General features: G+C 50.5%; 1 protein-coding gene across 1 annotated transcript in view; it reads left to right on the top strand.

The window, feature by feature from the left end:
- NSUN2 (NOP2/Sun RNA methyltransferase 2) overlaps positions 1-14513 on the top strand; it is a 561061-nt gene that overhangs the window by 196670 nt on the left and 349878 nt on the right. The window contains exon 12 of the mRNA XM_086965280.1: positions 1497-1593. Coding sequence (XP_086821406.1) covers positions 1497-1593 — 97 coding nt within the window. The remainder of the gene's footprint in view (positions 1-1496; positions 1594-14513) is intronic.

The raw sequence follows: 14513 nt of genomic DNA, 5'->3' as shown, positions 1-14513 counted from the left end.
CTATTGTGGTTCCTTTTAATGTGGCCTGTTAAGGCCTTAGTAGTTTACTTTATGATCGTAACTGCTGTGTTAAATATGTGTTCAAGATCCTCATGAAAAGTATTAGTTGAGCCCAGCAGTATTTGCTCACGCTTGTTCATCTTGTGATCATTCATCTCTCTAAGCGCTCTCACTCCTCCTTTCCCTGCTAGCCACAATAGATTAGGTCATGCAGCAATCACCAGACCTCTTCAAATTCAAGAGGGTCACAAGCTTTCCAGACAACCAAGGAATGTTTTTGGGTGCGATGTATCATAAACACTTTTTGTCCTGTGTCCTGATCGTGCTGCCAACCAGGTCTGTGAATTATCAGGTGGGCTCAAGGATTTAAGGGGAATACCCTTTCCTTATTTTATTTATTTTAATGTTTAATAGAGCGCGAACATGACCCGTGAGGGTATTAGAAATCTTTACACGGTAAACAAAACCGTCTCAAGTACAGAAATATACAAAGTTTGGCGCAGGGTAGGGTTGCTGAGGAGCATAGAGACAAAAGGGGACACAAATGTAAGGTTACGGTTATAATTGGGATCCGTAAAAACAGAAGCCCTACATTTTCTTGGGGTGAGTTGGTGATCTGAGGAAGAAGCAATGGGTTTAGATTAGTCAGGCACACTGTGGTGGATGCGAGCAGACCATTAACCCAGGAATTTACAAATGGGGGTGGGGTCGCACACTACTCGCACACCGGCGGTGTCGCCCCTTAGGGATTCTGGTCAATGTAGTAACGTGTTCGCGATGCATCATCTTTCGATCTTCTGCTATCCTCGCTGTCTTCGCCATCCCTGGACACGTGTTTCGGGGTATCACTCCTCGTCAGCAGGGATAGGCAACCCCAGTACACGGCCTATCCCTCCAGTTCATGGGGTTGGATCGCCCTTTGGGGGGGATTCTTGGCTTTACACCCATAGACACTCTAGGTACATTTAGTGTAGGGTCCGCATCGGAGGAGATTACCATATTGCATATATGCCTGCATATATTCATTGCTTCAGCACCATGGTAGAAATGTATCTACTTTTCACTCTTCTGGTGCTAGTAATCTTCATTTTCTTCTGTCTTCTATCACTGTACCACACAGAGCTCATGCAAGAATAACATTGGTTCAATAAATATTATTAAAACATTCCACTGTGTATTTTCTTTATATTTCGAATAAGTAAACGCAAGTGACTGAGCAAAGCTTCTGTGCTGTTTACACAATCCGGGAGTGATCAGGGTTGTCATGGTAAGTGGCTGCCAGCAATGGTTCACTCCCTGGTAGGTTAGGGGGGCTTACAGTGGCACTGTGAGCTAGCTGGCCTATAGACCAGCATATCCTGCGGTGGTGTCCGGAATCAGTCTTGAAACCAAGCCCTTAGTGTATGTTGTCCAAACAATGTGCATATCCTACAGATTAGTAGGAACTACACAACACTTGCTTTGCATCTGTATAATCATTGTTTTTTTTCTTATAGCTTAAGAATTTTGCCACATCATCAGAACACAGGAGGATTTTTTGTTGCTGTACTGGTGAAAAAAACATCAATGCCCTGGAACAAACGGCAGCCAAAGGTAGGATTCTGGCTTCAAGTGGTGTTTTATTCAATAGAATAGTTGTAAATCTCTTGTATAATCACGTGGCTCATGAATGATGATAGCGAAAAACGTTGAGTAAGACATAATTCTGGTCTAACCGTTCCAACAGAATCCCTTGGGCCTAAAAACAAATCTTTGAGCAATGTAAATTATAAAGCATTTTGCCATGTTGGTAGTTTCCCTTTAGTAGACTTTTAAAGATAGCATATTTTGTGATTTTATCTTTTTATCTTTGAGCAACCTCAGTGGTTATTAAATTCATTTGATGCAGCATTGCTAGTCTTCAGCCACCCTCAAAGACCCTCTGCAGTTGTGAAGCACCCAGTTTCAAGCAGTGCACAATCAGACATTCTTAGTTGGTACTGAGGAACCTCCACTAGCCTCCAGTAAACCAATATGTGGCATCAGCCTGTCTCTTCCAGCTCAGTTAGATTTCCTCTACTGGGTCGCATCCATAGCCCAGGGGCAATTACCTCTCCCTCAGCCCATCTTGTCAGCTTCTGATATCGCTCAGCTGGCACAGAGACTTGGAGGTCCTTGTAGACCCTTAAACAACCCTCTGAGGCCTTTGATAGCGAGGTACAGCGAAGGGGAAATTCTGAAGGCGTAGAGGTGTGGGATGATCCTCATTTAAAACAGGGCCACTCTACCAAGCATATTAAGCAGCTGTTTGGTCCATCTGTCGAGTTTTGCCTGGAAGTCCCAGGTAAGGGTGCTGTGGTTGAGGCTCAAGGCCAGATATGGCTACCGTGTCATGAGAATCTCTGGGTACCAAAAGCTTAAGCGCCGGATCAGCAGGACTTGGTACCGAGTCTCATTAGTTCTGTCTCACTTAAGAGGGATCAGCAAAGACTTAGGCAAGTTCAGTGTGAGACCTGACGAGTCCCAAAAGGTGTCACAAATAGAAGCAAAAGACACACAAGTGATGGACAGAATGCAGAGCAAATTAAACATTCACCCCCCAGTCAGTTGATCTGAGTTAAATCCATTGTTCTTTTACTCACCTTGCCCCCCCAGTTTAGACCCAGCCTTATGCAAATCAGTCTTGACCCTGTGCCTCATTGGAACAGTCCTGACCGAACTGCCATACCAGGTCCTCCCTGGACTAGAAATAAGCATCCTGGGACCGGTTTCGGGGAATCTATAGATTTGGGCCCAGATTTCTGTACTGGGGCGAATGTATGATATTATTCTGCATTCTGTCCACCAATTGTTCTTTTTGCAGTTGTCATCCCGAGTGGGACGGGTATGCCCAGACGAGGGTCCTATGCTCTCCATGCCACTGGAGCAGGCCCGGACTGGCTTTTGCAGGCACCGGGCAATCTCCCAGTGCACTGTACGGGTCAGGGGCGGTTTTGGGCCCCTGGGGGCTGTTTTAGTTACAGGGCCGTTTTTGCAGCTTAGCTGCAAAAATGGCCCTGTAACAAAATCGGCCGAACACCGGCCCTAGCAAAGAGCACGGTTACACCCCCAACCAGCCCTCCCCCCGGGGATGGGGGCGGCCGGCCGTGCACTTTGCCTGGGCCAGTTTCGGTTCCCAGTCCGGCCCTGCACTGGAGTCAAGCTATCCTGGCTGATCAGGGGTGAAACCCCGAAAGTGGTCCTAGGATGCTTGTTTCCAGTCCAGGGAGGACCTGGCCTGGCATTTCAGCTAGACTGTTCATTTTAGGCACAGGTTCAAGACTGACTTGCATATGGCTGTGTTCAAACTGGAATGGCATGAGGAGCAAAAAAACAATGGATTTAGGCCCAGATCTCTGTACTGGGGTGAATGTATGACATTGTTCTGCATACCTTCATCAATTATTCTTTTTGCAGGGCCCTGTTTCCGTTGGACGGGCCATAAACAAATGGACTTTGTCTGCATATAGAGCTATTCTATCCTCCAATGCCATTCCCCCAGTCAAACCCGGGCATGATATTGTCATTGAAGTCACTGCCCATGATTCGCTTACTAGCAGGGAGGGAAAGCACCAAGTCCTTTATACATGACAATGAGGAAGTGGCATGTCGTGCGCATCCTTCTCACCACCTATTATTCTATTGATTATCTGTGTACTTGGATGTAAGGAGCAGCTATCTGCCCTTACTTAATAGCAGGATAGCTACTTCCTTTCAACTGCTTTTTCCATGGAGGATTCGATTCTCTTCCCTGAAGAAACTCCGGGACCTACACGGCCTTCACTGGACTGAAACATGTTGGCAATAGGGTCATAGGACCTTAACACTCCCATTGACCTTTTTAATTCATTTTTAATATCCCTGACAGAACCACCAATAAAGGAATACCAGGATCTATCTGCGGATTTTTTAATCTTTATTTCCCCCTGGCCAATATTCTCACTAAGAGCTCCCTAGAATATGGTCGAGTCCACCCTGACTTTTAGGCGTCAGGTGACTCGATAATGAAGCATGACACCACTAGGGTGTGTGCGGGTAAGTAAAACCAAATGAATTTTTTCCTTCCCCACTCCCTGGTGGGCAAAGGCTCATGTCTTCCCATTTGTAACTTCCCTTTCTCAATTCCTTGACCGTCCCATAGTCTAGTGGAGTATTTTTTGTGATTAGATGAGATAATCTCCATCCCTGGGCCATATATAGCCTTACTTTCAGTACATTGGTCCAGGGGGGCTCCTCGGGAAAGGATGGCCAATTCTTCCAAGCTACCTTTGAGATCTTTTCAAATTGCAAGAACTGCTCCACCTCCAAAGCGAGGAGGCCTGTGCATCCCCCGCTTTACAAAACACCCATTTTCGTAGAGGTCTTCCATTAGTTGGCTATCACCCTCTTTCCATCTCCGCACCAACATGAGGTCCGCTGTGCGCAGGAAGGACTTCACCACCCACAATGGCAAATCCGGGGAATAGGGCGCACATCACACCATTCTCCGGACTGCGGATCCCCCAACAGCAGCCACGTGATGTATAATGTACGGAAAGGAAGTGGGGACTCCAAATCCAAGCATCAGGAGTTCTGGGATGGAATGGTCCCGGTGGCTGCCTGTCAGGAGTTTCCCAGTTAAAATCCAACTAGTGAACCGCATATTAGAGTTGGGAGGCCATGTAGTAAAGCTCAAGGCAGGGTACCTCAAGCCCTCCACTTCCTCATGTTCTCTATAGAGTTGTTAAGTGTACACTTTTGTGAGAAAATAGTGTCCAGGGACTCTGTATAGAGTGTTGTCGCACCTATAGGCATCGGGAGGAATAATTATTTTTTACAATTACTATTTGGCCCATAAGGGACAGAGGGAAATCACTCCAAAATCTTATGGAGCCACGTATACCCTCCACTACTCTCCCCACATTTAATTCTAGATAAGAGGGTGCTGTAGTCGCCAGTTGGATCCCCAGGTACTTAGTTCCCTCAGTCACCCAAGGGAGTCCCACCAGAGGAATTGCTTTCCTCTGCCCCATTTCAAACCTCCCCAATAGAATCAGTTTAGATTTCCCTGGGTTTATACAGAGACCCGAGAAGTCTCAAGACCTATGCAACACAGTGAGGAGGCTAGCCACCGACTGTGGCGGTTGGCGAATGTATCCCAGAGTATAGTCGGTGTATAGGGAGACCATATGTTTAGTGTCCCCCAGATTTATCCCCCAGGTGTCCATTTTTCACCTCAAGGCAGCCGCCAGAGGCTTTGTAGCTGCCGCAGAAATGAGGTGAATACAGGCTGCCCTAACCAGTGACCGGGCCAAGCGCAAACAGTTTAGATACCAGACCCTTGGCCCGTTTTCTGGCAACGGGGGCAGTATAGAGCAATTTGACCCAATGAAGGAAAACTGGGCCCACTCGAAGCTGCTGTAATATGAACCAGACATAAGACTAATCCACAGCGTTGGAGGCCTGCTCTATGTCAAGCAGTGCCAGGGCATATTCATCTTTTATGAGGCACAGACAATACCATACATGCGCCAGGTGTTGCAAATTATGAGTGGTGCTATGCCTCAGGATGAACCCGGCCTAGTCGGAGTGTATAATGTGAGGCGTATGCGGGAGGAGCCGGGCCTTCAGTATCTCACTTAGGATTTTCATGTTCAGATTCAAAAGCGAGATCAGCCTATAAGAACTAGGCAGCAGGGGATCTCTATAAGACTTTGGTATTGTGGCCACCACTGATTCCCACTCGGAGGTCGGTAAAGACTGAACCTCCAGTTCCTCAATATAGACCTCTAATAGGTGATCAGCCAACAGAGGAGCAAACCACTGATAAAACTCAGCCCGGAGACCATCACTTCCTGGGCTCTTAGCCGGTTTGAGACACTGAATGGCTGCCAGTAATTCCTCCTTAGTGATGGGGGTCCCGAGCGCAGCCTCTGCCTCCGAGTCTAACCGTGGCAGTGCCACAGAGTTATATAAGTCCCAGAAAACTTCTTGTGATGGGGACATTTGTTTCTTATGCGCTTTGGCCAGATGCGCAGGTAGGACTTTAAGGATGCCTGCTGCGTACATACTATTTGACTTTTGCCACCCTGAATCTAGAGTATAGACATCAAAGGTGCCTCCCGTTTCACAAGTCAGGTGAGCAAGGTCCCTGTTTTGTCTCACTCTATATATATATATATGCAAGCGTTGCTGCTGATACGCAATATATGTACGTTTTTCTAATCTGCGCCAATTCTCCAGTAAAGCCTCTCAGGCAGCTCACCACTTTCCATAACATGGGTAGCTGTAGGAAGTTCCGCCTCTAACTTGCCCAACTTCTATTCCTAGGTTCGAATATCTTGTTCTAAACTGACATCTCACCCAATAAGTTTTTTATACAGACCCCTAAAGGGACAACCTTCATGACCTCCCATTCGAGTGCCTTGCTCAAAGCGGACGCCCTATACTCCTCAAATTAACGACTCAATGTATCCGAGAGCGTGGCTGCAAAGGGGGTATTGGACAATGCCTCCTCCCTAAGGCCCCATATGAGTATTGCCAGGCGTTCCCAGGCTCACCCAAAACTGAGCAAGACTAGCAAGTGGTTAGAGAGGTATCTAGGTGAATACGTAGCGGAGCGGAGAGGGCTTGGCGGAAGGCGTACGATAACGGAAAAAAAGCAATCTATCTCGCCTCCGTCAAAACTTATCATCGGGCTGTTTGCCGAGCGCGGGCAGCTTATTACGCTGCTGAATTCAGCAACAGCTCCAACCGCTCCAAAACCATTTTCAAAGGGATGAAGGATCTTTTAGCAAAACGAGCCTGTGCTCCGACGACTGGCTCCACCACTCAATGTGAGGCTCTTGCTGTGTTTTTTCTGGACAAGGTCCAAAACATCTACAAGACCTTTCCCTACACTGGCCCTCCTGTTGAGTCCCCAATCAACATCTATGGAGATGCCACTTTGCACGTGCTGCCCCCGTTGTCTTCTGAGGGGTTTGACCTCTTGGCTCAGCAGGTTAAGTCGGGGTCCCCCGCTGATCCGCTTAGACCGACTCTTTTTAGAGATCAGTCGTTTGTGGTCCGGGCCGTGGTACACTCCTTGATTAACATCTCGTTGGAGTCGGGCACGGTACCCGCTAGCTGGAAGCGGGCGGTGGTCTCTCCCATTTTAAAGAAGCCTTCGCTGGATCCAGAGAAACCCGAAAACTATCGACCCATCTCCCTGCTCCCGTGGCCGACCAAAGTGTTGGAGGCCCATGTCAACAAAGTTCTATCGGCCCACCTCATCCAGGCTAACATCTTGGATCCCACCCAGAACGGGTTCCGTGCTGGCCACAGCACGGAGACCGCCCTTCTCTCCATGGCTGAACATCTTCGCACAGTGATGGATGCGGGGCAGACAGCGGCGCTCGTGCTATTAGATCTGAGCGCCGCATTCGATACTGTCTCGCATCCTATCCTGTTGCATCGCCTGGAGGAGATTGGGCTGGGTGGCCCTGCCCTCCAGTGGTTCCGGTCTTTCCTAGACGATCGTTTTTTTAGCGTTGCCATCCCACCGTTCCAGTCCCAATTCCATCCTGTGAAACAGGGGGTTCCGCAAGGCTCCTCGCTGAGTCCCACGTTGTTCAACCTATACCTGAGACCGCTGGCTGAGGTCGTCAAGCAATGGGGCATGACCATGGTCTCATATGCTGACGACACTCAGCTAGCGGTTACGATCAGCGGGGATGCGGGCCGGGATGCCCCCAGGTTTCAGAGTGGGCTTAGAGCAGTGGCGAGCTGGATGAAGAACAACTGTCTCCAGCTCAACGCTAAGAAAACGGAGATCATGATCGTCGGTAGGATGTCGGATCTTTGGGGGGGACAGGTGGTGGCCTACGGACCTGGGACCGGCCCCCATTCCGGTCACAGAACTAAAGAACCTGGGAGTATGGATGGATCCTGCCCTTAGTTTCGTTGGTCATACGAAGAGAACTGCGGCCTGCTGCTTTAGCATACTACGGTCACTGTGTCCCGTTCTGAAGTTTTTTGACCATCGTACCAGTCAGCTGATAGTCCAGGCTACAGTGTTATCTCGCCTGGACTATGCCAGCTCGCTTCTGGTAGGGATTAACTCAGCGGAGGTTACCCGCCTACAACGCGTCCAGAACGCCGCGGCGAGAGCCATTGTTGGCTTACCGCGTACCTGTTCCATCTCCGGCACATTGAGATCACTGCATTGGCTGCCTATCAGGGCAAGAATTCAGTTCAAAGTGCTGTGTCTGGCGTTCAAAATTTTGAGGGGTGTGGGCCCTCAAATTCTTGCAGACCTTTTGTCCTGGTATGTGCCTACCCGGTCCTTGAGATCGTTGGGTCAAGCACTCACAGTGATCCCCCGATACAGGCTGTGTCGGGTGGGTGGTCGATCTTTCCGGGTCAGAGCGGCCGAGCTCTGGAACTCCCTTCCAGTAGAGATGCGGTTGCTAGATAATCTTTTAGCTTTTCGCAAAGTTTTAAAAACTTTTCTGTTTTAATTAAATTGCCACTATCTTTTCTTCTGTTGTTTCCTGTAGGTGTTGCATATTACCTGCCATGCGCCAGGACGCCCCTTAGCTGGGGCAGCTGTGCGCACTACAAATGTATGTAACATATGTAACATAACGTTTTCCCTTTCACCTCAGGAGAAACCGCATAGGAAAGGAAACCGTAATTCAGCCTTCTGAAAGTGCTGTTCACCGGGGAATGACATGAGAACAATCTCTTTGTAGGGTAGCAAGCCTTCCATACATCGCACAACTGCAAGATGTCCCTTAGTCCGTCAATCTGGGCTTGGTATGTACCCAGGGGAGTTCACGCTCCAACGTCTCATCCAGAACGCAGTTAATGTCACATGCCATGATTATTGCTGCACCCTGTCAGGGGGGTAAGATTCCATGACGGCTGGAAAGAAGGCAGGGCAGTCAATATTAGGGGCATACACATTTAGGATACATACTTCTTTTCCCACCAACTTGCCACATAAAATAACATACCTCTCTTCAGGATCTGCCATTTGGTGTAGGTACTGAAAGGGAACTCCCAGGGCCACCCAAATGAGAACCCCGTGCAAAGCCCGGATAAGAGGTACCATAAAGCCGCTCTCTCCATCTCCGCCGTATACATGGCAGTGATTCTCGGCATGCCTGCAGGAGACGCATGTGTGCAATCGCCACCCTGTTGTGTTTCAAATAAGCAAATACCCGCCTGCGCTTCCTAAATGCTGCCATACCACGGACATTCCATTTGATCCATTTTGTTATGGAGTCCTAAAGTGTTTGCCCCTACCTCCAATTTCCACACCCCACCTTCCACTTTCCCATCACCCTGTGGGACCCCTCCAGCGGTGCAAACATAAGAGACAGAGACAGTGTAAAATTCCCCATCCATATCCAAACAAATATGTCATGATCAAATCTAACATCCCCCCTCCTTTGAGACTGTAGCGCCAACCCTTCCCCCCCACAGGCATAAAGAGGAAGGACTTGCGCGTGTCACCCCCTGACCCATCCAAACCCCCAAACAAAAGGTAACCGAAACCACATCACCATCGTCCTCATTTTGTGCTTTGTTCCTGCTCTGTCCATAGGTGTGTGGTGTAACAATCCCCAAACATTGGTGCTAAGATAGTGTGTGAGTAACCAGTGGGGTGTGAAGCTGAGACCTTCAGCTCCCCACTCTGGTACCAACGTCTAGGAGGAGCCCCCCGTCAACAGCAGGTCACTACATGTGGAGGAGTAAACCCTCTATACAGCACCTTGTGCAACATTTCACTCCCATAACATTCCAATCACTCTTCCCACTAGCATCATTCCCCGGCATTTCACTTATTTGAGCCACCCAGGCATGTTCATGTACCTCTGCTTTTAGCTGTTAGCATCATCAGTCAAGCTTGGATCCACCACTAGGTCTAGGTTGCCCTATCCATGTCCAGCACTGTCTCCGAGGCTTGCAGTGTTCCAACAGGGCAGACCTGGATGTGTCCTGGGCTCCCATCTTTGTTTCAGGATTTCCGTTGGTTCAGCCGTCACCCGTCCTGGCCAGACCTGCCAGACCCAGACAATCTGGATGACTCTTTCGATGGCACCAGTTATCCAGTATTTGGGTGTCTTTCATAGATTCACATGCCTGAATCATTCCCCGTCGCCGAGACGGGAGCCTCCGGTACATAAAAAAGTAATGTCCTATAGATATACATAGAGAAAAATAGGCCTCAGGGCTTCCCCTTAGTAGCCTTTCGTCGTCCTTATGTAAAAAGGACCAAACTCTCACAGTTAGCCAATCAGCTCCGACCTCCCTCTAGAACCTTCCTGGGAGGAGCCTCAGTCCCTCAGATTTTCTACCGCACGTTGTGCTAGGGAGTCTCCAGCCTGAGCTCTCCTCAGGTTTTTCTTCGAAAATCATCAAACTTTCTTTGAAAGTGCTTCTTCGATCTCAAATCTTCAATACACTGCTTCACTACACTGTTCTTACAGTACGTGTTGCCCTTCCGCTGCCTTATTCCATGTCGGAATCGCAGAAAAAGGCCTCTTCCATGGCGGAATCGCAGAAGAAAGCTCTTTTCAGGGCCTGCTCTTCATGCGGGAAGACGCAGATTCATGCGGATGATGAGCACGATCTGTGCTTGTACTGCCTGTACCCTGACTACGTCTCTGACAAATGCAGGGTGTGTAGAGCCTTCCCTAAAAAGACTGTGAAGGATAGAGAGGCTCGCCTTCTCGCATGGCTCGACAGGCTTAAGGACAGAGACACTCTGGAATCTTCATAAGGCAGTGCTTCCAGGTCCTCGGAAGTCTCTAAAAAGAGGCACAGGGTACATTCCCCTGGCCATACAGACGCTCCTCCTAAGAAGGCACACAAAAAGTCTTCAGAGGCAAAATCTACGACATCTTCAGTGTCTGTTCGAGGCGATCAAACCTTCAAAAAGCCTGCTCCGTCTACCACTAGACATGCCCAGAGGACTACCTCGGTCACGACCACCGTGTCGACGACGTCAGCGTCGTCGCCCTCTGCGGCGGCAACCACGACTACATCCTCGTCCTCAGGTAGACCTGTTTCCTCTTTCATTTTACTGAAGTCATCGTCGAAGACGACGACCTTATCAACTACGGAGTCCCCGCCGACGACGTCAGCGTGGACGAGCCCATTGTCGTCGAAATCGCAACCGAAGAAAACACCGTCGACTACAAAAACGTCGACGGGAAGCTCGAACATGAAGCAGTCGACGCCGAAGAAGCCCGCCATTTGTACATCGATGACCACATCGACGACGAAGGTGCCGTCGACTGCCCCGTCCTCGACAGAGGCTCCATCCACGGGCGAAACGTCAACGGAGACGGCACTGACGGCGCCATGGAAGAAATCCAAGCTAGTCGAGGTGTCTGCCCTCTCGTCAACACCGTCAACGGCTCCCCTCACCGCGGCAGTTTTGCAGGCCGCGTCTGGCAAAACTACCAGGGCGCAGATCACCCCGGAATCGACGTCTCCGAGCAGAGTGGAAAAGCAGCCACCTCAGGAAATCTTCCAAAGTGAGGAGTCTGACGGGGAAGACCAACCAGGTCCCGCTACCTCTATCACGGACCTTAATGTCAAATGCCAGAGTACTGACGAAGAGCATGAGGAGTTCACTTATCAGGAACACTCCGTCCACACTAGTGTCCGCACAGAGGTCACCCCAATGATATGCCTGCCGGCGACCCTTGTCAATGATCTGCAGTACCTAGTGCAAGACTACAAGCAACGCTTCCCGGATGCAGACAGTGGGATTCAGACGCCTGTCACATGTGCCCCGGCGTCCGCCCCAAATCACCCTCCCGCACAAAGCGGACGCGAACAGATCCGGCCTCAGGTGGTGAGACCCCGTGACAAGGTCCAACCTCAGGCGGAGGAATCCTCTGAGGAGGAGGAGGAGGAGGAGGAAGAATTGGAAGAAGGAGAAGTCCAAGACGTCCACTCGGACCAGCATGACGGTGATGAGTATGTAGCGTCCTCCCCAGCTTCGTCGTCCCCGGCTTCGCCACAACCACGCCAAGCGGACTCGATGCCGGCGGACATTGGCGGCTTTCACAAACTGGTGGACAGGGCGGCTAAGAGGTTTCATATGGTCGTGGAATCGACTGAAACGGAATGCTTTTTGCATGACTTCAAAGAACACAGCCAAAAGTCGGCTAAATCTATTCCAATTATTGAGTTTCTATGGGACCAGGGCAAGAAACTGATGCTAACGCCCGCTTCTGTGCCCGCGGTGGTGCCACGCCTGGACAAGAAATATAAAGCCCCACAAACGGCGGCGGCTTGCCTCAACGGCCACCCTAAACCGGATTCGGTGGTGACTCAGGCAACCCAGAAACACTCTCGCAACCCATCCTCCCCGCTGTCCGCACCTCCTGACAAGGAAGGCAGGAAACTGGACACGATTGGAAAGAGGTTTACGACTACGTCTGCAATGACAATCAAAGTGGCCAACTCCATCGCCCTACTGGGGCGCTACAATCGCCAACTCTGGGAGGACATTGCCCCTTACCTACAAGAACTGCCCGACGCAGTCCAGAGCGAGGTCAAGGCTCTCCTTGTGGAAGGTCAGAATTCCGCGGCAGAGATAATAGACTGTGCTATCGACGCAGCAATAACTGGGTTCCGTCAGCTCGCTGGGGCTGCGGTTCTCCGCCGTCAAGGCTGGCTAAAGGCTACATCTTTCCGCCAGGAGGTTCAATCGAAGGTGCTGGACATGCCCTTCGACGGCCAGCATCTTTTTGGGGAAAAAATCGATGAGGCGCTGCAGGCCATAAAGAAAGATACCGATACCGCCAGGGCACTGGGCACCCTGCAGTCCCGAAGCCAGTCCTTTGGGGCGGCCGCTCCAGAGGGCAGTCCTCCTATAGGGGTTCTTACCAGAACAGGTCCTCTTACTCGTACAATAACAGGAATCAGTTCCAGCACAGGCAGCAACAGGGTAGACAATCTTCCTATGGCAGATCTACCTTCAGAGGCAAAAATACCAAGAAGGGCGCTGGCGGCCGCCAGTGACCGCTTACTCCAGCCAGTCCCACCACCGTCTCCATCCTTTCAAATTGGAGGAAAACTGACCCATTTCCTCACCAATTGGCAACACATTACCCCGGACCGGTGGGTCCTGCAGATGATACGATTTGGACATTCTCTCGAATTCACAAACATCCCTCCCAATACGCCTCCCCTGAGACGGACGCACAAGCACCTACGCCTCCTTCTCCAGGAACTGTCCGTCATGCTACACAAAGGAGCCATAGAAAGGGTTCCAGCATCCTTGAAGGGGACGGGATTTAATTCCCACTTCTTCCTTGTGCGACAGAAGGAAGACAAGTGGAGACCCATCTTGGACCTCCGAGCGCTCAACACCTTCCTACGGAGCCAGTCATTCAGGATGGTGACAATCCATGAAATCCTGGGCGCACTGGAAAAGGGAGATTTCATGACTTCCCTGGACCTCCAGGACGCTTACTACCACATCCCCATCCTCAAGCGTCACAGAAAGTTCCTGAGGTTCGAGGTGGCAGGCAGACATTATCAGTTCAAGGTCCTGCCGTTTGGCCTCAAGTGCGCGCCGCGGATTTTCACAAAGTGCCTTGCACCGGTGGCGGCTTTTCTACGTCAGCTGGGTCACCAAGTCTTCCCCTACCTCGACGACTGGCTGGTAAAGGCACCCTCACCCGAAGGCGCAGCCGAGTCCTCCAACGCCTGCACCACTCTTTTTCAACAGCTGGGACTGACCCTCAATCTCAAAAAATCCCACACTACTCCGACGACAAGGATTACCTTCCTCGGGGCTACCTTGGACACGGAGTGCGCAAAGGCCTTCCCCTCGAAGGAAAGAACGGACAAGATACTGTCCCTGGCCACGGCTGTGGCAACAAAGACACGCCTCAAAGTCCGGACTTACACCTCCTTGCTAGGAATGATGTCTTCCTGCATACTCCTCATCCCTCACTGCAGGCTCAGGATGCGCCCCTTGCAGGAGGCTCTCACGAGCCAATGGACTCAAAGTACTGGCTCGTTCGAAGACATTGTGAGGATAACGCCAAAGATTTCCGAAAGTCTGCACTGGTGGAGACATCGCAAGAATCTGACGGCAGGCTTGCCGTTTCTCCTTCCGGCGGCGCCCCTGGTAATAACGACGGATGCCTCCCTGGAGGGCTGGGGCGCTGTTCTCCAGGACCTTCGGATCAGCGGCAAGTGGGAGGATCAGGAGAAACTGCTCCACATAAACCTTTTAGAGCTGAGAGCGGTCTATCTTGCTCTACAAGCCTTCCTGCCGCGCATCCGGAACTCCCCAGTGCTTGTCAAGACAGACAACACCATGACAATGCACTACCTAAACAAACGGGGGAACGCGGTCGCTCTCTCTATCACGCGAATCGCGGAAAATCTGGAACTGGCTGGTGTTGCACGGCATCTCGCTCAAAGCGGAATATGTTCCCGGAAAGGACAATACCATCGCGGACGCCCTCAGCAGACAGACATCCCTCTCCCACGAGTGG

The sequence above is a fragment of the Lissotriton vulgaris genome, chromosome 4_1 (genome assembly GCF_964263255.1).
Source record: "Lissotriton vulgaris chromosome 4_1, aLisVul1.2, whole genome shotgun sequence".
Lineage (NCBI taxonomy): Eukaryota > Metazoa > Chordata > Amphibia > Caudata > Salamandridae > Lissotriton > Lissotriton vulgaris.
This window is presented reverse-complemented; position numbering and strand designations above follow the sequence as displayed.